This window comes from Lindgomyces ingoldianus (assembly GCF_010093535.1).
Source record: "Lindgomyces ingoldianus strain ATCC 200398 unplaced genomic scaffold BDR25scaffold_47, whole genome shotgun sequence".
Classification (NCBI taxonomy): domain Eukaryota; kingdom Fungi; phylum Ascomycota; class Dothideomycetes; order Pleosporales; family Lindgomycetaceae; genus Lindgomyces; species Lindgomyces ingoldianus.
This window is the reverse complement of record NW_022985208.1, coordinates 276025-301243: the sequence shown is the minus strand read 5'-3', so window position 1 is coordinate 301243 and position 25219 is coordinate 276025. Positions and strand designations below refer to the sequence as shown.

General features: G+C 50.2%; 9 protein-coding genes across 9 annotated transcripts; 4 read left to right on the top strand and 5 right to left on the bottom strand.

Moving 5' to 3' along the window:
• Window positions 1-146: 146 nt before the first annotated feature.
• Window positions 147-3301, bottom strand: BDR25DRAFT_307298 (glycoside hydrolase). The gene is made up of 2 exons (XM_033690814.1): window positions 760-3301; window positions 147-705 (listed from the first exon to the last, which is right to left on the bottom strand). The coding sequence occupies exons 1-2, from the start codon at window positions 2820-2822 to the stop codon at window positions 561-563; spliced, it is 2208 nt and encodes a 735-aa protein (XP_033541151.1). The 5' UTR covers window positions 2823-3301; the 3' UTR covers window positions 147-560.
• A 1151-nt stretch (window positions 3302-4452) lies between these two features.
• BDR25DRAFT_361810 (uncharacterized protein) lies at window positions 4453-5193 on the top strand (the record flags this gene model as incomplete). Its single annotated transcript, XM_033696488.1, has 7 exons — window positions 4453-4506; window positions 4544-4605; window positions 4667-4721; window positions 4777-4890; window positions 4944-4986; window positions 5024-5054; window positions 5100-5193. 7 exons carry the CDS (start codon window positions 4453-4455, stop codon window positions 5191-5193), a joined length of 453 nt encoding a protein of 150 aa, XP_033541150.1.
• Window positions 5194-5354: 161 nt separating this feature from the next.
• On the bottom strand, window positions 5355-7417 carry BDR25DRAFT_361809 (uncharacterized protein; the record flags this gene model as incomplete). Its single annotated transcript, XM_033696487.1, has 10 exons — window positions 5355-5404; window positions 5437-5474; window positions 5503-5620; window positions 5644-5736; window positions 5777-6222; window positions 6298-6358; window positions 6398-6665; window positions 6731-6864; window positions 6921-6992; window positions 7291-7417. The coding sequence occupies 10 exons, from the start codon at window positions 7415-7417 to the stop codon at window positions 5355-5357; spliced, it is 1407 nt and encodes a 468-aa protein (XP_033541149.1).
• A 723-nt stretch (window positions 7418-8140) lies between these two features.
• BDR25DRAFT_319359 (alpha/beta-hydrolase) lies at window positions 8141-9322 on the bottom strand (the record flags this gene model as incomplete). Its single annotated transcript, XM_033691819.1, has 1 exon — window positions 8141-9322. The coding sequence occupies one exon, from the start codon at window positions 9320-9322 to the stop codon at window positions 8141-8143; it is 1182 nt and encodes a 393-aa protein (XP_033541148.1).
• Window positions 9277-9948, bottom strand: BDR25DRAFT_98121 (uncharacterized protein). The gene has a single exon (XM_033699333.1). The coding sequence runs from the start codon at window positions 9786-9788 to the stop codon at window positions 9402-9404; it is 387 nt and encodes a 128-aa protein (XP_033541147.1). The 5' UTR covers window positions 9789-9948; the 3' UTR covers window positions 9277-9401.
• Window positions 9949-10316: 368 nt separating this feature from the next.
• Window positions 10317-15380, top strand: BDR25DRAFT_98111 (uncharacterized protein). The gene is made up of 2 exons (XM_033699332.1): window positions 10317-10441; window positions 10537-15380. The coding sequence occupies exons 1-2, from the start codon at window positions 10409-10411 to the stop codon at window positions 15229-15231; spliced, it is 4728 nt and encodes a 1575-aa protein (XP_033541146.1). The 5' UTR covers window positions 10317-10408; the 3' UTR covers window positions 15232-15380.
• A 2427-nt stretch (window positions 15381-17807) lies between these two features.
• Window positions 17808-19075, top strand: BDR25DRAFT_361805 (uncharacterized protein; the record flags this gene model as incomplete). The annotated part of the gene is made up of 4 exons (XM_033696486.1): window positions 17808-17948; window positions 17986-18066; window positions 18095-18956; window positions 19023-19075. The coding sequence occupies 4 exons, from the start codon at window positions 17808-17810 to the stop codon at window positions 19073-19075; spliced, it is 1137 nt and encodes a 378-aa protein (XP_033541145.1).
• A 1110-nt stretch (window positions 19076-20185) lies between these two features.
• On the top strand, window positions 20186-21481 carry BDR25DRAFT_243020 (uncharacterized protein; the record flags this gene model as incomplete). The annotated part of the gene is made up of 1 exon (XM_033685800.1): window positions 20186-21481. The coding sequence occupies one exon, from the start codon at window positions 20186-20188 to the stop codon at window positions 21479-21481; it is 1296 nt and encodes a 431-aa protein (XP_033541144.1).
• A 103-nt stretch (window positions 21482-21584) lies between these two features.
• On the bottom strand, window positions 21585-22382 carry BDR25DRAFT_346787 (PEBP-like protein; the record flags this gene model as incomplete). Its single annotated transcript, XM_033694187.1, has 2 exons — window positions 22143-22382; window positions 21585-22078 (listed from the first exon to the last, which is right to left on the bottom strand). Exons 1-2 carry the CDS (start codon window positions 22309-22311, stop codon window positions 21585-21587), a joined length of 663 nt encoding a protein of 220 aa, XP_033541143.1. The 5' UTR covers window positions 22312-22382.
• Window positions 22383-25219: the final 2837 nt, after the last annotated feature.

Sequence of the window (25219 nt, the reverse complement as noted above, 5' to 3'; positions counted from 1 at the left end):
TGCAAACAGAGCAGGGTGGATTGAGCGCTTAATATTCCCGAGCAGAACTCACGCCCATCGTTGTTGGAATAACCAAAACAAGAAATAAGCAGCTGAAGAACAAATTCAAATACATCGTACAAGATAGCACTGGGTGACGAAGCAGATTAAGGACAGGTACCTGTTTTATTCCTAAAAGTTATCTACAGTCCGGTCCATCCACATTCCAAAACCCTATCTATCGATCCTTCCAATCCTCCAAGGCCTGTCCAGAAACCACTGCTAATCTCGCTAACCTATGTCCAGCATCCATATATTTCCAAACCTAAGATACATGATTATCCATATCAACAGCCAGAATTAAGTTATACGCATCCATCCACAAGATGTGCTAAAGCAAATAATATACGCGACGCGAAAGCGCGTTTTCCAGCGCAAGTCCGATGTCCCGACCCAAAATGCCTTCGTATCTGTCCCACAAGAATGCGAGAAAGAAATGCCAAAATCCTCGTTCCAAGCCATGGTGCGCCACTAAACTCCAGTTTAAATGCAGGCTTACCGCCTTTTTAGTGATGTTGGTGTTATGATGCTGTCTTACCGCCACAGTCCGGAATCGTGACGCCAGATTTGAGGTTGCGGTTGATGTCCATTAGACCCCATTTGTCTTCCCATTCTTTACCTTTTTCGTTGAATTGGATCTTCCAGGGTTCGTCGAAAGCTTCGAACCTGCAAAATGATTAGCATGACGTTTAAGATCTACTGGTAAAGGGAAAGCCGTACCAGAAATACTCGGTTCCATTTGCCATGCTCTGGCAAACCCAATCCGACATGAACTGATTCATTTCCTTGATGCCCGCGATGGACCCTTGGGTGTCTGACGTGCATGGCAACGTTCCGCAACCGTTACCACCTGCAGATGGCCATCCAACTTCGGCAATGATTTGTTTGATCTTGGGGTTGCCTTTGGTGAGAACAACGTCGTGACCCGTCCAGAAATCCCACGTCCAACCCGCAGCCTTACTGACCTCGACGCCAGCAAAGAAGGGGTGTACGTTTGACATGACAATGTCGACTTTCGAGGCCATCTCTGCTGTCCAATTATCGCCAAGATCCGAAGTCGCAACAGGTAGGGCGATCTTTTTGGAGTCGAGGCTGGTCTTGACATCGGAAATGACCTTCAAGAGCGCAGTGGTCGTGAGATCCTTTCGAAACAAGACTTCGTTTCCAATGATAACCCCCTTGAACTTGCTCACAGCATTGTTTTCCAATATGGTCCACATTTGATCGAGCTGTCGGGTATTTGTGGTGTCGTTATTACCTAGCCACACACCAAGCCACACTTTCATGTCGGTCAATCCCAGTCGGTCAATTGCAGTAAGTACCATCTCGGTCTGATTGCAATCGGTACCATACAATCTCACTGCATTAGTCAATTGGGACAGGACAGCCATATCCCTGGTGATATTGTTTTGAGAAGGTCCAACATGCAAACAATCCGGGTACTGTGCGTTCAGGGGAGTGTAGTCCATACCGGGGAACACTTTGTGGAGAGCCTTGTTATTCATCAATTTCTGGATTTCGGAGGAATTTTTGGTCAGGTCCTGCTTGTTATCGTTGGCGACGGATTCGGGGCTCTGATTTCCGTTCCCGTCTCCTCCGCCTCCCCCGCCTCCCTTGCCGGAACTATTCTTTTTCAACACAGCACCAAGAATACCGCCGACAACAGCCCCAACAACCACCAAAATGAGGACAACTACGATAATCCATTTTAAGCGTTTATTTCCGTGGTTTTGACGGTCAAGCCATTCAGACTTCTCCGTCACAGGAACCTCGTTTGCGCCTCCTCCAGATCCCCCAGGCACAGCATTGTATTTCCCACTTCCATCTCGGGTTGCCACATATGCTCCAGCCTCGCCTACGGGTACGGCGGGAGCGACGCCCGGCGTGCCTTCTCGGCTGCCATCGCGGGATCCGCTACCGAATGGGGCGAAGGAGCGCCGTTTCTGTTGCTGAGGTGCCATGCCCCAGTCATCATCGTCGGCAACATCATTGGGGTTAATCTCGCCCAGTGTGTGAGGCGCAAGGTTCAGGTTTGAAGACGAGTAGCGGTTGTAGGGATTGTCTTGGTAGGGGTAGGCATGTTGAGGCGGCGACGGTCGGCCGTCTAGGGGGATGCTTCGTTCGGAATTGTGCTCGCTGCCCACCATGCCCGCAGGTGTCATGGCTCCGGCGGCAAGCGGAGCAGACGACCCATACGAGGGTTGTGGCTGAACGGGTCGTGGCGGCATGGGTTGAATGAATTCGGCATGGTGATCCGAGTAAGGCGTGCCTGTCTGATCCCTCTCCAAAGGTGTTCCTCTGGGCCCTGCAAGGCTGCCCTCGCCATTCCTGCCCCAGTTGTTGACATCCCGCAGCGCCTGGACTCCGCTTTCCCTCTCATTCATGTTTGCTACGCCAAGCGCGATCCCGTTGATGCCTCCTCCAGCGGCGCCTTCACCGAGGTTGTCTGCGCCAGGTGTCACGCCGGGGGGGGAATAGCCGGAGAAGCTCTGCGATGAGCCCGGGGCACCGACGCCGTACTGTCGCTGGTGCTGCTGGTGGATCTGGTTGAAGTGGCTGTCAGGATGCATGCCCGCCGGATGGTTTGCGCGATGGGCGGGCGGCGGGGGAGGACTTATATTCTGGACTGGGGGAGGGAACTGCGGAGCGTTGCTCTCGACGGGCGAGACATCCCCCTGGCCATAGTAAGGCTGAGGAGATGGTCGGTAGGCCTGGTAGCCGGGCTGGAGGGACTGTTCGTCGTTGCGGTTGAAAGAGAAGCTGCGATCCGGGGGTCCTGCCATTGCGATGGCGATTGGGAAGGTGTCGTCGAGGCCGGTCTGGGTGCTGGGGGAAGGTGCTGTGGATGGAGCGGCAGGTGGTGAATTAGCGGCAGAGCCGCTCAATAGTGATCTCGAGGCTGTCTCTGGCGAAGGCGTTTGCGAAAGCGATTGCTGGGCTCCAGTACAGCGGCCAGCACAATAGAGGGTTTCTTTTCCAGCAAAACGAGGGACAGGTTGCGCTTCGCAGGTGGCAATTCGTCGCGCAGTGGAGTGGTGGAGAGATGGTTGCAGTTGCAGCAGCAGCAGTAGGCTGGTGGTGTGTGTGACGGCTGCAACGGACTCTGGTGCGACAGTGAAGGCTGACAGCGGCGTTGTGATGTTTCCGTTTTGGTTAGACAGCCAAGGTTAACCAGGAAACCAAGTTATTTTTACCCGCCCCGCAACCAATATGACCTCCCCAAACGTTCGACTCCCGGTGCATTCAACGGCCGGAGATGGCTCACAAGATAGAACGAGTGAATGTCTTCAGACCCTCCTTCAGCGGACTCCTTCACCCTTATGTCGGCCCCCTGGCTGGCCTCGGACGGCTCCCTCGCCTCTGCTCTCGCTGCCACCCGGGGCGCCAGCCCACCCCCAGGCCCCCAATACGAGTTCCTTCGAAACTCTGACACTAGCTGGCCTCCAAAATAACACCGCTTCTGACCGTTGGTAAATGCATGCAAAAGGAAGGATCTGCACTCTTCAATCCGTAGGATGCGATACCAACAGCATCTCTAGTTTTATCTACCATGAAGTGCTGAACCCAGCAGCTTTCAGGTTCGCATACAAGATTTTGCGAGAAATTCTCTCTGACACTGCCCTCTGATTACGAAAGAAAACTCTTTCGCTCAGAATGTCACCCTCGCAATCGATACCTGGCGTCCAAGCCACGCGCCCCATACTTCCCATTCCAGCAGTCCCTACACGAACAGCTGGAGTCACGATGCACCCCTCAGGGGATTTGCGCCATTAAGCAGAACCAGTTTCTTTTTTAAACTTCCTCTTCTGGTCACGGTGTCTTTCTTCTTTCGCAACTTAGCACTGCTGGCAACTGTCGACCTTCCCTCGCTTCAATGGTGCCAAGGGAATTCTTCTCGATGCGGCTCAAGAAGCACCAGCTCTGTTCCTCGCTTTCTCGCTTATGCGCAACCATTTTGCGAAACTCGCTCTCATACCGCTCCCCGTATCCTATAATTACCTATAGCGTATCTGTAGCCAAAGGTTCGTCCGTCTTACTTATGTATTAGTCCCCCTCGGCAACCCGAATCTTCATTCTCTCTAATGTTTACAATCTTGCATCCTGGATTCTCTCTCAGAAACGTCGACATCTGAAATCCTGAAACACCATCTCCATTTTTATGGAACAGGTAAGAGCGTTCCTTGGGCATGGGTGACATGCAGCGAGGCTTTCATAGGTGGGCTGCGCATGCGAAACACTCCAGGAGACACAATCACATGATCTCGGATTGACTTCCAAGGTTCAGCTTCATCTGCTCCAACGTGCTTTTCAGAACTCGGTTTCTGCTTAAAATATCAAAGTTTCGAATTCTAGTCTCTCTTCCCATACAAGTGAGAAACCCATTCCCGAATTATCCAAGCAAGGCCACACACCATGGCTGAACATCAAATGAATTGGAAACCAATTGATAACATACTGAACTTCCAAGTCTGACACAAGCTGGCGAATTACACCTTTCCTATAGAAATATAGCGAAGCTGAGTTTGCTATCTCGTTTACCACTTCGTTCGCAGCCTCTGATTTAGGGTACAGACTTAAATCTCCTGAGTAATCTGTCTCGCGCTAGCAAAGGGATTTGATAGATCAGATTCATGCTATTCACGTACCGCAGTATGCACAAACACTGTAGGCAGCTAATGATGGTTTTGCAGAAAGTTGTATAGTAACACAGACGGCCACAATTCTGCCCCGTGCTAGCAACTACGGTACATCAGAATGTATGTAGACTCTGATTATAGACAGAAATCGGTTTCTTCTGGCGCTCTTTTGAACTCTAGAAAGAGGGTTACTATTCGAATTTGTTCCATTTCAGTCCTTAATATAGCCAAGCAACAGCTAATATCTGCCGTTGACCACGCATTCAGTTTCACATTGACATTGATGTTACAAAGTTAGCAATTACAGTTGGTCAGGGGAATAGCAAGGATCTAGTTCAGGACTGAAGCTAGCATTCCCCTAATGATTTCAATACTGAAGTAAGAGCTTTGGCATACTAAATCTGTTCTGCTGTAGTTGCACAGAATATGTGAGCTTGATATAGGTCTTCTCATAAGTCAAAACCCGCATTCCTTTAACCCTCTTGTTGCGTCGCCAACAGGTCAACCTTCCAGCTAGCACAGCAGAAGGATATATATAGGCGGATAATTGTATGCGACACCTCTTAATAGTGCTAGTAAGATTTTAGATATTCCGAACCCCTTCTGTTCATGCTGCATGGTAGCACTAGCATATAGGAGCCTATCTTATTCTTCACGCAGAAACTCCTCTCATTTCCCCTACGCTTCTACAGACCGATCACCACGCCGTAAGCCAGCACCCCCGTTCTCTACAACTCCCTAAGAACCGTTTCAATCACACTCATATCCCAACCGCAAATGCCGCATCCAGCCCGAATGCTCCCACCTGAATCATCACCACACTTACCAGATCCAGCCACTGTTCTTAGCATTCCATATCTTGCCTTCACGATTGGTGACCCTGATAGCAAACGTGATATTCACACCCCAAGCCATTGGATCCGTCGCGCACCAGATGATTTCCACTAGCGGCAGGAGATACGGGGACATGGGAAGCGATAGTCAAGGCCAATTCTCTTACCTGCAGCAACAATCAAGACCGAAGAAAAGAGGCAAGTACAGTCAAGGAAGTTCAGGGCCGCTGGATTGCAGATCCAGGACCTGTACAGTGGGTTTGCGACCAGCCCCTGCGTTCAGTTGCCGGTATCTGCGATTATAATCCCTCGGGGAACTCTGCGGCGAGGCAGTGAGGACAGGCATGGTCGCTAAGGGGCACCTTGAGGACAGTGCGGAGGTGCTGAAGCGTAGGAAAGAGGTTTGGGTCGTGTTTTTGCATGGAAATCCTAACCGCAGAGCCGTGGTTGTGAGTTGGAGTGCTATGACCTGAACGCGGTGAATATGGAGCCAAAGTGAGATGTGGAAGGGAATGTTGGCCTGAAGAAACCAGAAACTGGGACGGTAGGAGATGGAAACGACAGTAAGTGAAGGAAGCTGAGAATCTAAAGGATCAAGACAGCTGCCTATCTGCATCCTTTCGAAAGTGATGTGGTACGCTCGTTGCATCTGGGGGAGCGAGGTGAGGGAAAGGAGGACGAAGAGGAGGAGGAAAATGTAGCAGGTTTCGAGGCTAACAACATCCCTGGTGGCATTTTTATTTAACTGCAAGAACCCTTAGGTTGCAAATGTAGCGTAGACTCTGAACCTTAGGAGTGTCGAGAGAGGAACCGGCGTGGTTGCCGCCATACTGGTAGACGTTTGCCAAACTTATCTTGATGAATAATGGTGCGAGGTGTGAGATGCACATGTTGTAAGCTTGTTCAGGATGAAAACGATGTCTCCCTGGCGGATGAGGATGGTAATGGGAAGGGTGACTGAAGCTACATTGTGGGCGTTAGTGGGGATGACGTTCGTGATTGTTCCAATGGCGATGAGGATGGTAATGGGAAGGGTGACTGAAGCTACATTGTGGGCGTCAGTGGGGATGACGTTCGTGATTGTTCCAAGAGTGATGAAGCAAAAATATTGAGTTGTACGACGGCGAGCAGGACTTGGTATTTTAAAGGCCACTTGCTAAAGTCAGCTTCCATTGTCGAGAGTGAGGTAGCCGTAGCTATAGCTAAGTTAGAGAAGTTCACACAAAATGAAGTGAAGAATATGAGGTGTTGGATTGGGATTACAGACACTGCGAAAGGGAGACATTTGGTAGGTTCTAGTAACCAGGAGCACAATGTGAGCTTCAGCACTAGGGTAAGTCTTTCACCAATTGCAACTATAACAAATCTATTCCGGTTCGGTCCTTAAGACCTAGTCCGTGAGTAAACCAACCGTAACCCTCCCATGACACAATGTCTCTACCCCTGATTGCACCATGGGTAAACCAGTTTAGCGGCAAGGTAACTGACATGTGAGCGGCCCCGCCTAAAACTACTAAAAACCCGATATTCAACAATAAATATATTTACAGCACAATAATGAATTAAGAAATTTCAATTATAAGTTATTTAGTATGGAATAAAATATATGTTAGAGTTATGAGTTATAGCATAACTAAAGAAATAGTTCCTAAGATAGGCAAGTGTAACTCCTAACTCTGCACCACCATTAAAATAGGGTGTGAAATATACTGGAAGACAGGCTGAACCTACTCTTCTGCAAGTAGAGTTGATCTTATAAACCCATGTTCTTTTAGACAGACTTCCACTGCTACTATGCACATTCTTCCCTTTTATCCTATGCTTCTGGTTGCTTTCGACTAGCAGTTCAATGTCCATTTCCGTCCGCTTCGGACGAATACCGCAGGACTTAGACCGGTTTTTTGACATCCACTCTTTAATTTCTCAGTACACTTTATTTCTGCTTAGCGGCAACGCTAATATATACAGTATTATGTACTAAGCAGCCTATCTTTTAGTTTTATGATATAGTAGGAAGTAGATAACTGAAGAGATTTAAGGTTGAAAATTGGAGTTTTGGGTGGTTAATAGGCAGAGTCGCTCGCTTGTACGGGCTGCCCGCTTTTCAGTTACATCAGCTAAAAACGGGAATCCAATACATATCAGCGTTCCCCTTTCACTGGCTAAAACGCCTTTGGAAGTTCTTCGAAATCTGTCTGTCTAGACCGGCATGAAGAGCATCGTTGATAACCTAAAGCGTTCGACGTAATCTCCCCTTCACTATTACCGAATTCACGTACCGCACTTCTTCTTGTTTGATACCTATTCGGAAGCATGAAGTTCTGCGATGGGAAATATAAGCCCGCGGTTTGTTGACGTGGAGTTGTGTCTACTGGTCAGTTCCAGCAACGAAGGAACGCTGGCAGGGTAACTAAGCCAGGAGAGAAAGGATAGGACAATTTGGAGATAATTAGAGTTTGTAAACATAGTCCTTGAAAGGGCATAAAAGATAGATGTCATAATTAAAATGCTAGAATAAACCTCGGAAGATCTAAAGTAAGGGGGTTCACGTGCCCCTAGAGAATGTTGTGAACCCCCAATGTGCCCCAAGCTACTAGGCTGAGAAGAAATCCAAGAAGGTTATGTAAACATTCACAAACTTTTAAGAAATCCTAAGATCTCTTTGACTAACTTCTCTGGTTGCTCTTGTTGCGGCCAGTGTCCCGCTCCCTCGATGAACTTGACACCTTTGAACTGAGTGCAAGATTTTGGATAGTTTTCAATAGCACCAGGCTGCTGATAGTTGCCCCAATCCTTGGCTCCTGAAATAAAAACTGCCGGACACTCAATCTTCCTACCTGCCAAGAGATCGAGGTCGCGCCTCTTGGCTGGGTCGGTTGCGGTCCGATACCAGTTTAGGCCACCTTGGAAGCCAGTCCGTGTCCACTCCTGGACATATATAGCCAAATCATCGTCCGACATCCACCGTTTAGTCTTGTTGAGGTCTTCGCCCTCCATCATTTTGGCAATGGTCTCAGGCATCGACAAGTGTAATGGCATGATGTAGTAGTAAGGCATTTTAGCTAGTTCGCTGGCTTTCCAACCTTCAAGGGGATGAGGTTCGTTCCCTTCCCAGTCGGCACTCTTTACATGTAGATAGCCTCGGAGAAATGTTTGGAGACCCTGTATGGGGACAGCCCATTGCAGAGCCGCTACTGCAGTCGAATTATACCACTTGTAGTGTTTTCTTGGCTGAGGCAGCTTCGCCAGTTCTCTTTGAATATCCACTGGAGGTGTAGTCTCAGCGCTCTCTCCATGCGCCGTGTTGAATGGAAGTCCAGGATGCTCTTTGAACGGATGCGACATCATAACCACGCTTTTAAACAAGTCGGGCCGCATCCAAGCGCACATGGAGGACGTCACTGCTCCAAAGTCGTGCCCAATAACACAGTGGACTTCTTGATACCCCAAGGCATTCACCAATACCACGGCATCTCGGACAAGGTTGGTCGGGGTGAATTGTGACAAGTCGGTTTTGGCGAAAGTGGAGTCGTCCCATCCCGTGGTCCTCCCGTAGCCACGTTGATCGAAAGCCACGACGTAGTAGCCTGCATCTGCCAGAGCAGGCATGACCTTTCTCCACGAAAAGGCCAGTTCCGGATATCCGTGGCACAGCAGAATCAATGGCTTGTTTCGTTCAGGAGTGTAGCCAGCCTCGAGAATATGGACAGTCAGGCCATTGGGGCTGCAATAGACATAGTTTTCCGAGATGCCCGGAGGCAATGGCAGGGGGGGAAGGCTGACCTTGGCAGGAGAGGGCGACGAAATGGACATGGTTTTCAACATGTACCTGGACTGGAAGAAGAGGCTCGAGGGGTCTATATAGACAGGCGGGGGAACCGACCAGCCGGAGTTAAACGCCAATGCTTGGGGGGTTTCCGCTGGTTCGGGACGGAAATGATTTCCTGACGGGTGTCATTGGCCGGGTGATAGGAGTGGGCAGAGTTGTTGCGGGAGTCAGAAATGCCTCTGGGCTCGAGGAGCACGAGACGGGTTTATGAGGCACAGTCGGTCTGTATGTTTCTTGGGGCGAGTCAGGATGCTTCGTTAATTTTAGTGAACTCCGGCAAGAGGATGGCGCATTAGCGTTGCCTGTTTCTGCAGCATGCCAGATTGAGACGCGTGATTGAGATAGATGAAAGCCACGACGGCTGCGGGAGACAGGGCTGCGCTGGAGGAGATCAGGGTCTGCAGCGTGGGATGGAAATGGACATGTTGCTGCCGTGCGACTGCGGAGCATCGACAGAAAGCACTATGTAGAGCATGACTCCGGCAAGAGGAGCTGCGACTCGTGTCTGTGTCAGGAGGCAGAGTTGCACAACGAATCGGAGGTCATCTGAGTAAGAAGCACAACTGCGGGCCAGCTCGACGCAGGCAGTAGAATTTTGAGGGCGGTTGTGTGCTGTGGGGGGAAAAGCCACTGTTGGTCGTCTCGTGGTGGCTCGATTTCGAGGGCTTCTGTCCGGTCGGGGCGGCACGAAGCGAAGGATGACGAACGGGCGTTAGACGCCAAGGACGAAGCCTTGCCGTCCGATGATCCTCTCACGGGGCTAGCAGTCCAACTTTTCGTATTGTTTCGATGTTGTCTCTCTCCGTCTCTTGCGCGACTCCTTTCATCCCCTGAGCGGTGCTGTCGCATCACCCATCCGTCGTGGGCAGCATCACGTCCTCGCATAGCAGGGCTCTGTTCCTTGTTTCAGTGTCACACCTTCCCTGGAGCCTCTTCCGGCATTTCCACGGCCTGCGCGCTGTTGATGAATGACATCACCCACGACGCTCCCCGAAGACTCTCGCCCCTCTCGGCGCACTGTTCCCCTACGCGGTGATGCGGGCGCGACCACAGTAATATCCTAATTGACCATGTTCCACCGGAAGAGGGCCACGTCGAACCCGGTACGCGCCTTCTTTTGTTTGCGAATAAGCACCAGAATTCCCCGTTTGGACACAGCGTCACGAGTCCCCAATGCTAACCACCCTTCTACATGCAGGCTTCAAGAGCTCCCCCGAGCGTATCCGCTTCCCTCGCCGCGAGCAAGGCTTTCATCAAGGACCGCGATTCAAATGCGTCACTCTCATCTGCAGCGGCGGCGGCGGCGCTGCGAACCCATATCACGAGTCCGACCCCAGTGGGCGAGACAATCACGAAGCGCATGGCACGGAGACAGTCCACATCCTCGGCGGGAAGCGGAAGCCAACAATCACCAGGCTTGCGCAGACACTCCAGCTCTGGCTCTATGACTGAACGGTCCTTCCGTGCCCCATCTCCCAACAGGAGCAGTCCTGCAGTCGACGCAGACCGCAACGCTCCTCCAGTGCCCACTGTGCCAAAGGATGTACCGGGAGTGGGAGTCGTGCACCGCCGCGCTTCAAGTCTAGAACCGCCCTTTCGTGGGGGCTCACCAATCACCAGAGGCAGAGGGAGGGGTGTAAGTCTGGACAGGGGAACAAGCCCTCCAACAGGACGAGGGCAAGGCCATGCTGCAACAGCAATGAGGCTTTCGCAAGTTCCCGAGATCGACACGGATAACAGACCCCCATCCATCAACTTTTCCCGGCCTATATCTCCCCAAGCCATCTCTCCTCCCCGGCCTGTCGCTTCGGCAAAGGGCGGCAGTGGCTGGTTTGCTGCTCCTGTTGTAAACGCAGAGCAAAGCTTCAGAGGGTCTAAACCACGAATGACGACCTCGGATAGTATTGCTCCACACAACCTGCACCACATTCAGCAATCGGTTCTGAATGCGACGACCAAACCCGTGTCAAACAACAAGACTAAAATATCACAGGCTGTCGAAGGATCCCGTCTGGCGAGTGGAGGCCTGCGAGGAAAACCTAGCGGATCAGCTGTATCTTCAGCACACTCGCGGCAAGCGTCGCGGACATCAAGTGGGCAGCCGGAACCAATCGACCCCAAGTCCCCATTAGCCGTGTACGATCCGTCAACACGAACGTTTATCCCCAAGCAGCAAGCTATGGCGAGGTTCCGTGAACTGCATCAAGATGAAGACGATCCGCAATATCCTGACCAGCATGTAACCCCTGAGAGACCAAGCAGCCCTCCACAGAGGCGAGTCTCTCGGCGTCAGCATAGTCCTGTTCGGCTAGTGATACAGCGACCGCCTAGCCCGCCCCCACAATCTCAACAACGCGATGAGAGCCCCGTTCTAGTAGAAGAAACTCGACCCCCTAGCCCTCCACACTCCGCCGTTGTAGAAAGTGAAGAACGGCTGCCCCCTCCGCTGTCTGATTTTGAAAGTCGGGCGAGTGCCTTGCTAGCAAGGCAATGTTCTGAAGACTATGCAGAAGAAGACATCAGACCAATGCAAGATGCAAACACGAGTCGCAAACTGGAATCTATTCCCGCTCCAGCTTCAGAGGAGACACCGGAAAGTCCTACCTCGCCAAGAAGGGCACCGAATCAGGAGAGCCCCTATCCCCGGATCGAGAAATCTTCGATTTCACCATCAACAAATTCCGTTGCAGGCAGCGGTCGGGACAATATTCATATTGATAGGACACATTCTTTGAGCCCTCCTCGTAACGCCCACTTTGCGGCTGTAGCTGTGGAGTTTCCGAATGGCTTCAAACACCAACCTCCTCCGCGATCTGTATCGCCAGCTAAATCCGCTCTCAAATCCTCTCCGTCTGTGTCTAGGAGGAATAGTTCGCCAGTTGCCAATAACGGCCTAAGCTCCAGAAGGGGAGCGCCAAGCGAGGCGTCTGATACCATGTCTGATGATGGCTTGAAGAAGAAGAAGAAGAAGAATATCCGTGTGAGCTTCGATGAAGACCCGGTCATTGCTGGTAGGTCGGCATATCCAGAGGTTGAAACTCCGTCCTCGCCTACCGGCCTCAGCAGCTCAAGATGGAGTCCTGCGAATCAAGAGCAAGACCTCGACGATGTGATGAAGCCTCGTCCGGCTCTTCCTTCATTCGGAAGCATTCGTGACAAGAACCGTCGGATTGATGATGGGGAAGCCCCGGAAAAGGTCACCGAAACTGTCTCCTCGTCTTTGTCGACATCTGTCGGCTCGATAGGGGAGCCGCTTGAAGCATCGAGCGATCATGCCCTTGCTGGAATCGTTACGCAAGATTTCGCGGCTAAGAAGGCTCCTCAGCCTTCAGACGTCCAGACGACTCACGTTAGCAATGAACCCCTCCCCCCAGAGGTTACGTCTGTTGAAGGCAGCGGGTACTATTCTGATTCGGATCAGAGTGACGCCGTGCTAGAGAGAAACTTCATTTCTGATGCTCCTACAAGTGAGCCAGGAATGGAATCTGAGGCGCCAATTCCTGAACACGAGCCTAAAACACTCACTACGCCGGTTGAAAGTAACCACTCACCCCCGGAAGTGCCCGTTATTGCGATTCAGCCGGCGAGTCCAAGCCTTGTGGAGAAGTCCGAACCCAAATTTGCTCGTCCACTCGTGCCTGGCGGCTGGAATGAAGAGGAGGAATCCGAGCAAAAGGAAACGGAAAGAACACTTCCCCCACAACGAAACGAAGCCGGTGTAGCTCATATCAATCAGGAAACAGAATACCTACCGAATGCTCCAAGCCAGGAAGAGGAGTCTTCGGACGATAACAGCAGTATCTATAGTGATGCCTACGAGGACCTTTCGGAAAACGAGGACCTATCGGAAAACGAGCATAGGGGATTCGCTTCTATTGACGCAGTCGTTGAAAGCCCGATTGCCGACCCTCCCTCGGGTCTCATGTTCTCCAAACATGCAGACCCAGCCCTTGTCGACACACCGCCCAAATCTGCGCTTAGGAATGAGTATCATGATAGGTTGTCAGCGGAACAGGACGTGTCTCCATCTAATACCTGGGATGTAGCTCGTGAGAATTGGAGTAGTATATGTGACTCTGAGAAACAGCAAAAACAGCAAGAGCCACCCACCGAAGCCTTAGAACGTGCCGAGGATATTCCAACTCCTATTCGCAATCCACAAAAACCAATGCCGATGCCGATGCAAAATCAGACCAAACCCGACCGGAAAACACAAGTTGAGCCAGCTTCGAAGACACCGCAGCCAGTCCGAGTCTCCCAGCCTCAAAAACCTTCGACTCAAACTCGCAAGTCGGCGCTAAAAAAAACTCCACCGCCTGAGCGACCAACGGCGCTAGAGACGCATATGAAAAAAACTATGAGAGCTACCGCGAATGCACCATCTTCATCGCAAGAGAGCACACACATGCGAAGGAGTATGCGCAATAACGAGCCAGCCATTACTCCCAGAGTTCCAGCAGGACTCGCAGCTTCACGTCACAGCATGCCACCCATGGATACCAAGCCTCCGAAAGGAGCACTGCAGAAGAAACACATACCTGCTGCCAACCCCCCCAAATCCCGACCTCAGACCGCCTCTGGGCCGAAGACTACTAACCCAATCGCGCCGGTCATATATGACAGTGATTCGGATGCCTCAGTAAGCAGTTTCCGCCGGGAGCGACGACGTCCGAGGACTTCAGCTGGAGAAAGAGGTCGATACAAGATGCGCAGCTCTATGAGGTCAGGTCCTCCGATCGCGCCTCCGACCATGAGAGCCACACCCACGATGCGACCTACCTCTCCTCCGCAAGCAGCGTCTCCACCTCCAACACTTCGAACGTCTATGCGTCATTCATCTCCCCCGTCTGAACCTGCCATAGGTGGCGGTCTGAGGTCGTCAAGGTTTAACATCAGATCTCTATCGCCTGCCGGTCGCTTTAGGGGCATGCGAAAGTCTGTAGATGACACACCACCTCTTCCAACGCATACAGCAGCACCGAAGGCGATTCAAGCAAAGAAATCTACTTTTAGTAAAGCCTCGAAGGCACAGGCGCCAGTAGCGAATGCTAATTCCCGCTTCAAAAGCCGATTCGCGGACTCCAGCGATGAAGATGGAGACGACAGACCTCGTCAATTCCAAAGCCGGTTTGTTGACTCAGACGACGAAGAAGGCCTTGAGCTGCCACCAGGTCTTACTCCTGTACGAGGCATTCCACGGAAACCGGGAGAAGAAGATCGCGAGTCAACGGATCTAGAAGATGAGGATAGCGATGAGGAACCTTCTCCTGCCGCTGTAGCAATAAAAGTCGTAGAGAACGAACTTCTAGCCACCAACGGGAATCCTGCTAGGCAAGATATCCCATTCTCTGCAGGATCTCTCCGGAAGAGTAAACATGCTCCGGAATTACCAACCTTTGAAGTTGGCAAAAAGACCAAGTCCAAGCGAGGTTTCTTTGGCCTGGGAAGGAAGAAAATTTCCACTTCTCAACCCACCGACACTGACCCAGAAAGCCTTATGGACGAATCTACAGACATTCCCATGCCGCCAGGGCACCGCAATAGGCCGCTCACGCCAATCGGCGAGGACAAAACCACCGAGACAGGCTCCACAATCTCTCGCTCTCCTAAACTGCAACGCCGTTCCACACCGCAATGGGGTCGCTCAACATCCGATTCTTGGCCTTTGCCCCAACCACCTCAGACTGGGGAAGAACCACGGCCTCAGAGCGCTGACGGTGTTCCAGCTAGACGAACGTCGCTGCGACCCACATTGAGCAAGCGATACCCGTCTGCTGTCTCCGATGCCAAAACAGGCATTGATCCGAAGACGGGCAAGGAGGTGGCCCTAGCTCGCAGTGGGAAGAAGAAGAGGTTCCAAGGACTTAGGCGGGTCTTTGGGCTTCATGATTAAGCAGGTCTTCCTTTTAGCTGACAGTCATTCTAGAGCGTCCAGAAGATACAAAATGAGCTCTTCGCTGTCTTCTTTCAATTCGAGCCACTCAAAGGCTTCAATCGACTCTTTTGTTCGCACGTCGGTCATCCTTCTCGGGTGCTTTCGACCTGAAGATGACCCACAATCGTGATTCACGTATATCAGGACTCTCCATTTCCAACATCAATCTGCAAACGCGCGACTCTGCGCTTTCCATTTGTTTGTTCAGCTCACTTCTTTCTTTTGCTATTTTAGCGGGCGGCTCCTTTGAAATGGTTTAGTTTGGATCGTTTTTCAGCGGGTGGGGGCACAAAAAGGGATACCAGCATGCATGCATACAGATGCGGCGAAAGGCACCGGGGTAGGATACTAGGATACACATGCGCGGCTGAGGAATGGCTGATGCAATACCCTTCGCTTCTGCTATGTACATTTCAACGATTTGATTTGTCAGAGTTGTGAGTTGGATGAAGTCGTGTGTGTTGCGCTGGTTGTACCTAATTTCTAATAAGAATTTATTAGACCGTCAGCCAGTGATCTGTTAGTATATTTTATAATTATAATCACTCCATGAGTAACTGTGACGTCACATTTGCCCTCCGCCGTCTCCCCTAAATACATTGTCAACCCTTGTATTGTCCGCTTAGCATTCACCTCATGCGAGTTCTGTTTGCCCAGCTTTACCTACGTTCCCGTAGGTATCTGCTTCCTTATACTCAATCAATCATCGATTCACTCCCGCCTAAACTTTCGCTCTATCCGGCATCCCAAACGACGCATGTCCAATGCGATCTTGTCACCTCAATTTGCTGAGATTCAAACTTTCACCAAACCTAGCAACAATTAGAACATCGTATCATCTGCCATCATGGCCGTGGGAGCTTTCCGCAAAGTCTAATTAGCGACTCCTACGAGGTCTTGTGGTTTTAAAGTATAAACACAGGATCAACGTTCGACTGCGTCAACACAAAATGCCAAGGCGACGAAGATGAGATCGACTAGCATCCTCTAGGAGGTATCAAGTTCGCCTGCTCATATAAGTTTTTATCCTGAGCTAAGAAGGCTAATAATTTTAAGGGGACTACAGACAAGTCGACTCCTGCAAGTCTGTAGCCCTACTCTCCATCCTCTTAATGTAACCCCTTCTTAATGTGACAAGAACCTATACACCCTTACCCCCAGGATCTACGGCTATAAAAAGGGTGCAGAGGGTTCTAATTTGTCGCGGCAAGAAGCCTTCGATGACGAAGACGAAACAAACACGTTAGAAAAGCGCGGAGGCGTAGATATGATCTTCAGTCTGACGGGGCTGGTAGAGCTTAGAAGAGTGCTATAGGCGAACCACAAGGGCCGGTATAGAATAGCATACAGCCGACAGAAAGTAATTCCTTTCTACTTCTAAGTGTGAAGCAGAGGAGGCTGTCTAAAGAATTCTGTTAAATGCGTCCGTTTTGCCCCCAACACACCCGCGTCGGATCTTCATACTGAGTGGGAGACTGCACACGGACAGAATGTGAACCCTCTATCATAAAACATTGACACTGTAATCTGGGACTAACAAGAGCAAACCGTATCACTTACTGGACATGGCCACTCTCTGTCAGCTATTGCTAGCAATATCCTTCGGTGTGTCTTGTTCAAAAACTCATTACCGGTTGGCGTGGGCGGTGTTAATCAGAAAGACGCGAATTGAGACATCCAAGAGCTATCACTTGCATCATCCAGACGGGTGAAATACTCACAATCCGAACAGCTTTATTTCTACAGAATATCAAATCAGTGGAATGAAAGGCCAGATCATGGGTTTTAACGCTCCTATGAACAAAAAGAAATTCCATGATAAAATGCAGGATGGAGCAACCGCACTCGAGCCTGGCTCTGCTTAAGACATCATGACTGTGTTCAGCGTTGTGGGTACTTGCTCACTCAAGAGGTCTACGCCCACGCTCCGGCTTGTCTAAAGCTCACCGTTGACTCTGAGTATCTTCAAATGGAAGATGTTCACCGAGCACGGACTTAGCAAGCTATAGGGTTGGAATGGGCCTGCGCCGAACGTCTTAATCTTGCGATCGAGTGCGCTTCCAACGCTACGCTGGGGTGAGGACTTCTCCCAAATTCGTTGTCGCATTATATTAAGGCATTAAAGGATGAGGCTGGACGATAGAAGCTGGACAATGTAGAAGAGACGCTAAAACGTACTTTTAGACCCTAAGAGCCGGATTGGGGACATGAAAATTTTAAGCAAGCTTTGACAAGGAAACATCTTAGTAGAACACTAGAGATAGGCAGGTTTTCTAGCTAGGTAACGCCACCAAAGTTTGCAGGAATAAAAAAACGCTGATTTTCCATCCAAAAATTATCGCGCGACACTCTATACGCTGGATACGTGAATGAAGCCTCCCAGGATAATTCGTGTTTTGAGAAACCCCTAGTTACTTAAGAGAACGTTCGGCCTAGGAAGTAGGCGCTCGAAGCATACATATGTAGCCAATGACGGCCCGTAGGGTTCATGACGCATCCGTATCTTGCTTCCCTACTGTAGCCTTTCAGGGGGCATGAATTATGAAAGAAGTGATGTCTTGTGGAGGAGCTATGGTGAGACGCCAAGCTCAAGGTTGATTGGGCAACCTATTGCAGAACCCTCCAGCTCACATCTCCTAATAGGAGCCATCTTCCTCATTCAACATTTGAATATTGTCTTAGACTAGCACATGCCTAATTCGAGCGCTCGAGTTTGGAAGCCACGTGTACTGTGCCATATTGCCAACCTACCCCACCTTCGCATCTACCCTATCTTCAACTCTCACCCTCGTTGTCATCGCAATCTAAACCACCACTTTAGTGGAGTATCTTCACCATTGTAATGCACATGACCCGCACAGTACGGCTTTGTCACCCCCGAGGCTCACCTGGTCTTCTGAAGGGAACCTTTGTAGCATCGCCTCACAACCGCGCGTTCGCATGGAGAAATCCGTTAAGCAGGAAGAAGACACTAGCCCGTACATTCTCAATATCTTCCAGCGCCAGTCACCCCTGGGAAAGCGGGCGAGAATCTCCTGAGCTACGTAGACGTGCGAATTGGCATAGTTACATACGAGCCTGCGTTGACGAACACAATAACAATAAGTGGGGCTTCCTGATATACCGTTGCGATTACAGCTCTGAAGACGCCTGGGCTAAATTCATGTCGATCTATCAATGGAATATGAGGGAAGCCCTCGAGGTTCTGAAAGCAACAGATTTGTTACCCTCACTGGAATGGACCGTGAAGGAAGATCGAAAGACTCTCGACCAGGCGAGCGTTGACCAGGTCCGAGAAATCTTCAAGAGCTGGGTCGAAGGAGACGAAGCCAAGGAAGAACTACGCGACGCACCGCACCCGGGTCCTTCCCGGTACGTGAGGTATACGTACTGCGTGCATGTTGATGCGGATGCGATTGATTCTGTCGTAAACCGCGCTCCACAGCCTCCCAAATCTGACCACAAAAATATTGGATACGTGAATCTCGTGCGACTCCGTCCGAGTGATATGATACCCTACGGCGGTCTACCCATTGATCCTGAGGATGAAGAGCATGATAAGGATGAGGGAGACGATAATTTTGTGAAGGTTGGTCTTAGTTCTCTAGACCCAGAACGCTATGGGACACTGGAGAGCGCTTATTTCTGGGACTTAATGACGAGGTACCGCCGAAAGGAGGATGGTGTGTCTAATATCTAACAATCTTAGACATCTGGAAAGAAGGTGAACGAGGGCGTTCATGCAATAGTCGTGCTTGCAAATGAGCCATCTCTGCCGACTTTTCCCTACCTTATGGTTTGATAGTTTAACAAGGCATGAATTAACTGCTTGTAAAACAGCTACTAGATTAGCTAGTATCTATAGTCCCTTTCTAGGGGGTACATAAGTTGTAGCTAGACTTCCTGCAGCTGCAGCAGCTGCAGCAGCCTTCTCTCTAATCTTAGCCTTGTGTTGCCTTAGCATCTTTTAAACTCAAGCTGTTAGTTACCTTCTTTTAAGTTACTATCTCCCTTCTCTACCCACTCCTCTCCTCTTACTAAGGTGCATGTTATAGGCTAAGGGTCAGTAGAGCCCCCAAGGTCTACTAGATCCCATCCTAATATAGCCAACCAGAGGTCGCCTGCTAAGCTTCATGATTCAATGTGGCGTGCAGCTAGCAGCCTAGCGGAGCCTCGGCGAACCTTAGCAAGTGTGAGTTAATGTACGATTTAGTCTACCTTACGTATGTAGAATAGTTACTTGGCGTCGCACTGCATAGGTCTACGCTCGCCGCTTACAGTGCATTGCTTCTAGACACGCTTATATTTGCAATCTTTATGTTTTGTGACATTCTTACCTACCACTTAAAGCATGTAAGCCTAACTGCATGTTACAATAACTGCTTGTGACACCTACTGCACTACTGTATAGGGTCCATCGGGAAGCCTTCCGAAGAAACTAATCCCGGTCACGTGCCAGAGCAGAGGCCTCGTGCTATCTCTTAAGCTCTCTGCCGCGTCAAGAAATTCGGACTTAAGCCTCCGACTCTGAGGCTATCCCGGGTGGTGGTGGGAGAATATTGATTCGTTGCATCCTTCAGGAAGTCTTGGAGGGGGTAGGTTCCACCGATATCCGCCTCCTTATGACCTGCATTTAATAAATCATGCAGCAGCCCACTGACTAATGCCCCGATTGTGGCTTAGCATGCCTCTCTAACTGCGTCATTGCGGTCCTCATCTATCTCAATGAATTAAACTCTAACTTATTTCTACAATTTTCTTCCCCTATCTGAATATGCCTCCTCGAACTAAAGCCTGCGCAACTTGCCGGCAGAAGCGCATCAAGTGCGATGCAACCCTCCCAGAGTGCCTAATGTGCATCCGTACGAACCGGAAATGTCCCGGACCTATCCAAGGGCCTCTCATCATCGACATGACCTCTTCTACTGCTAATCGGACGAAGAAAAGAAACGACATCGTTCATTTGCGACAGTCAATTCAGTTCCCGAACGCTTTAACGATTGGATTGATCTCACAAATCTCTCAAGGCGCCGTAATCAACGAAGCATTCTACGCAAACTTTCTCTCGTATTTCACCTCCGACGGGGAAGGAAAAGATATCCAAAACAGAATGACCTGGCTTCATCAACTTCCCTTGCTCTCTACTGATGGGACTAACGTGGCGCTTGCCCTCGCTCTTCGCGCGACCGCATCGGCCTTTTGCGCCGTCGACACAGCGAATATAGCTGTGGTGCAGGAGGCTTGTAAACTCTATGGCCAAGCACTCAATGCCCACGCCCGCCTTCTTCGATCGAAACCGAAAGAAGTGACTGTGCATATGGTCTCAACATCTGTCATGCTCTCCATATTCGAAGCCATGCAAGCCACAACGGCCGACGGGTATCGAGAGCACATCCACGGAGCCGCCAAAATGATCGAAGTAACAGGACCAGGGCAGTGTCTCCACGGTGTTCTTTGTCAGCTATTCTTCCATGTTCGCACTCAAATGGCTTTCATCTATTTGACAACGCACAAATCCCAAGCAATATCCGTCAAGAAAATATTGACTGAAACATTGTCATATCACCGCTTCCCGATGTTCCAGCGCCTAATGTCGCATATCGCAGTCCTCGCCGAAATATACGTAAATAAGACGTCCCCAGGGTCTCAGCAACAGCTCATTGACCTTTCCGTCTACTCCTCCGTCAAAACAGAGATAGAAGCTCTCTGGCACGAATACCAATCTCAAGCTTCGGAGAAAAACCAAAACCTGTTCTGGACCGAAGCTGGAAAGACGTATTATCGAGATGGATTTACTGCCCTCTCAGTCGCGTACTTTTGCGCCGCGCGCATCCTCTTCACAATCCTCGCACCACGTCTTGCTTCTAGTTACATCGACTTCACGGACCATTATGGTAGGATCCTGGATTGCGCGAGGTTTTTAAGAACAAAGAAGATTGGATGCGCGTACATGCGCATGGCCACACCGCTTTTCCTTGTCTCTCTCCACAGTTCTTCACCAACGCAACGAAAAGCAGCTATATCTATATTTGAGGATTGGAAGAAGGGGAGTATGGCGGGGATTAGTGCTCTCGCGCTTGAAACGATACATAAACGACAGGCCAATAACCTCGGTGACATTAGAGTTGCGGAACTGGCAGTTTCAGATCCTGTGCGGAATGATCCACTGAACTCGTTTGAGTTGGAGGACTGGGTGGGGCATGTGTAATGGCAAGTGAGGGCTTGTGAGATATTTTGAACCAAGCCCAATCATCACTGGCATACGACTTTGCGGCTCAGACTAAACAACAGTTACTGGACCTTATTTTCTTTCACTCCGCCAGCAACATAACTATCGAACCCACCACTATCGCTACCAGCCATACATCAAATAAGCCAGCAGCCCCAGAGCTCTCTCCGCTTGTAAACTCCGCCGGCACAGTCCCATTCTCCGCTTCCCTGACAACCGTAAACCAATTCGCCGCGCTCAACCTTCCCAACTCCGCGGCCTCCACAAACCTCTCAACATCAAACCGACTCCTATTCATTCCTCCCATTGTGACTCCATAATCTTCCCACCCGGTCGGCATAGAGAAGGACTCGTTTATAGGCAACTTGTAACAAAGCAGGACAAATCGATGCTCAGGAGAGCCCGGAGGAGGGGCGGGTGGAAGGTATGGCACGATGGAAGAGTTTGAAGGGGTCGCTATCCAATGGAGGAACGGTGCGAAGGAGCGATTAAGGGCGCCGAATGGTGTGTCGAGGTCGATCATGATGATTAAGGAAGACATTGTGGGGGGTGTGAGGATTGGTGGGGATGTCGTGTCTAGGGTATATTAGTCCGAGAGATGGACGGGGGGGGAAGCGTTGGATAGAAATGCGGTGTATACCGTTGAGTGGAACATGTATTCCAGCTGGAGATATGGGGAGCGCGTTATATTTTGCTGGAAGGGATGCATTGGTTGAGGGCGTGAAACCAGGTGGTGATTGTGCAGAAGCTGAGTGGTGAAAGACAGCTACTGCAGCAAGGAATATTGTCGATAGAGATAGTGTGCGCATCGTGAGAGCAAGAAGGTAAAATGTTCTGTGGCCTTTTCGAAGAAAACGAATTTGGGAATGTTGAAATGGAAGTACTTGTTAAATTTATACCCTGTAAAAAGCATTTAGTTTTGAATTCATTTCCCCTCTCATCTTTCTTCGCAGTTACGCTTAGCACCTAAAGCCCGATTGCCTATCACAATTCCATCATGGACGTAGTTTGTTAAGCCCGATATCCGCTTCTTTGATACATGCTAGAGTAGACTTCTTCACTGGGCAAGGTGTCTTACCGGTACCCACCACATCTAAGATTAGGTAGTTAGTGGTTGTTCATGAGCTTGCGCCTTAAGTCCGTTAACTGGGCCTTGCAATCCTGAAATAGAAGATGGGGCTGAAATGCGAGACACGCTAGCGATAATTACTCTATCGAGTTAGCATGGGGGTGCAAGCGTTTCTCTTCGATCAGACCACAAGACTTAGACATTTAAGATAGATTGAAGATTGAATGGACAGGATGAATCGGCACATAGTACTCATTTGATAGACAGTCATACCTTAAACTCCATGAAGCCTTGGTATACCACGCACAAGCACCGTGCAACCATAGTAGTTCCCATATCCTGCTTGGAAAGCAACCGATAACGAAAATCAAAAGAAGCCCGACCAGAAAAATTTCATACACGTACACGGAAAGCTGTCTTCAACCTCGTTCCTTCAGCTCCTCTATTGCTTTTGCTGCCCCTCCACGAACTCGAGCGCTGCTTTCCGATCCACGACGTCGATACTACTCGTCTTGTTGCTATATGACACACCATAACACTTCTCCGCCACAAGCACCATCTCAGGCCTGAATGTTGTGCAGATAAACTGTCCACCTCCCTTGCCCTCGTCACCTCCTTTGCCTGACAACTTATCTAGCATAGCAGCGACAGCAGTCCGATACTGTGCATCGAGATTCGCGTCGATTTCGTCGAAGAGGTAGAATGGTGCTGGATCACATTGTTGGATCGCGAAGACAAGGGCAAGCGCACAGAGCGACTTTTGGCCACCAGAAAGCTGCCCGATGCGCTGCTGTTCGTCGTGTTTGGAATTGAAGGAGACGGAGATGCCAACGCCAGAGTAGTTTTCCACCCCAGGTTTTCGACGAGAGCTCCCGTTAGCAACGCCATTCACATCATCTTCCGAGTCACTTTCGATGTCTAAACCGCGAGCGGTACGAGCTTCTTTATCGCTCTTGCGTTGAATGACGAGACGACCGGTGCCCGCAGGTACAAGCTGGACGAAAACTTCGGCGAATGCTTTGGAGACTTGCTTGAAGGTGCGCTCAATGGCCTCGTCTTTGCGCTGATCCAGGATCTGGATGAGATTCTCGATGGACTTGCGGGAGGAATCGAGTTCGGCGCGGCGCTCTGTGAGGGTGCGGCGCTGCTTTGTGAAGTTTTCGTATTGTTCGAAGGCCTTTTTGTTGAGGACGGAGTACTTCTTTAGTGCTTCGTTGACTTTGCGGAGTCGTTGAGATGCCTACAAACCTGTTAGAACCTGCGGGGAAGAATGTATAGATTCGTGCATGAGAACGTACCCGTTCCGAGTCCATCTTGGCATACTTCTGCCATGCCTCCTCTGGTAAGGTGCCTAGATCCCTTATTTCCTTCTGCACCCTGCTCAACTCTTCTCTAGCCTGCGCTTGATCCTGCATGCTCCTATCCATGCGTTTTTGGTGCTTCTCAATAGAGCGGGCGATTTCTTGGTTGCTCTGATATTTCTCGCTCTTTGAAGTCTCCAGCTCTACAAGTTGAGCGTTCCACTGTTCAATCTGATCATCTGTTTCTACGATCTTCTCATCATAGCCAGCAAGTGTTCGCTTAATGTTTTTGAGTGAGCGTTCGGCTTCCTTCAACCGCGAAGATTGGCTGACACTGCCACTTGCGCTATTTTCCTGGGCAAGTAGCTGGTCAAGGTATGGCTGTAGATTCTCCCGCAGAAGGACTTCGATCTCTGCCTTGCGGCCTTCCAATTCCGATCGCTCTGCAGTGAGTTTAGAGAGTTGGCGACGAAGATCCTGAACACTAACAGCGAGCGATCCTAACATCTGCTCCTCGTCTTTGGATAATGCCTTCTTAAAGTCGGACGAAAGGTCTGCCTCCAAGTCGCTCTGTTGATTGCCAAGATCATTAATGGCAGAGTCAATGGTAGCCGCAGTCTGTTCCTTCTCTTCTAGAATATCTTTCTTATTCTGCAGTTCACCTTGCTTTGCACGTAGCTCCTGTCGCATCGGTCCGTAGCTGTTCTCGACTTGTAGCCTCTGGTGCTCAATCTTACGAAGCTCGCTTAGTGAGGTAGTGACCTGTTGATCGAGCTTCTGAAGCTCCTTCGTGATCTGCGATTTGCGAGCCCGGTATTCTTCAACTTCATCTCGGAGTTTGGATACGTTTTGAACGGCGTCGAGCCGGGACTTTGTAGGGTCAATCCATCCTCCGAAGAAGCTGCCCTTCTTCTCGGCCTTGTCTCCATCAATGGTGAGGGCTGAGACGCCATGAGTCCGTGCAAAGCCAGCAGCAATGGTGAGATCGGGGCAGATGATGGTTTTACCGAAGATGTGCTGGAATGCACTCTCGTACATTTCGTCATAGATAAGCTTTGAAATAAGGGGCAGTGCGTCACTCGATTTGGGGAACTGAACACGCCTGGTCTTGACACGGTTCAATGGTATAAAGGTCAACCGTCCACCCTTTTCCTTATTGAGAAGATCGACAACTTTGCTCGCAGTTGCGTCGTTGTCAACGACAACATGGAAAAGACTTCCCCCTGCTGTTGTCTCGGTCGCGATCTTGTAATGATCGGGGACTTCAACAAGATCAGCAATAGTGCCATAAACGCCCTGTAGATTGTGCTGGCGTTGGAGGCGACGTAAAGTCTCAAGTCCTCGGCT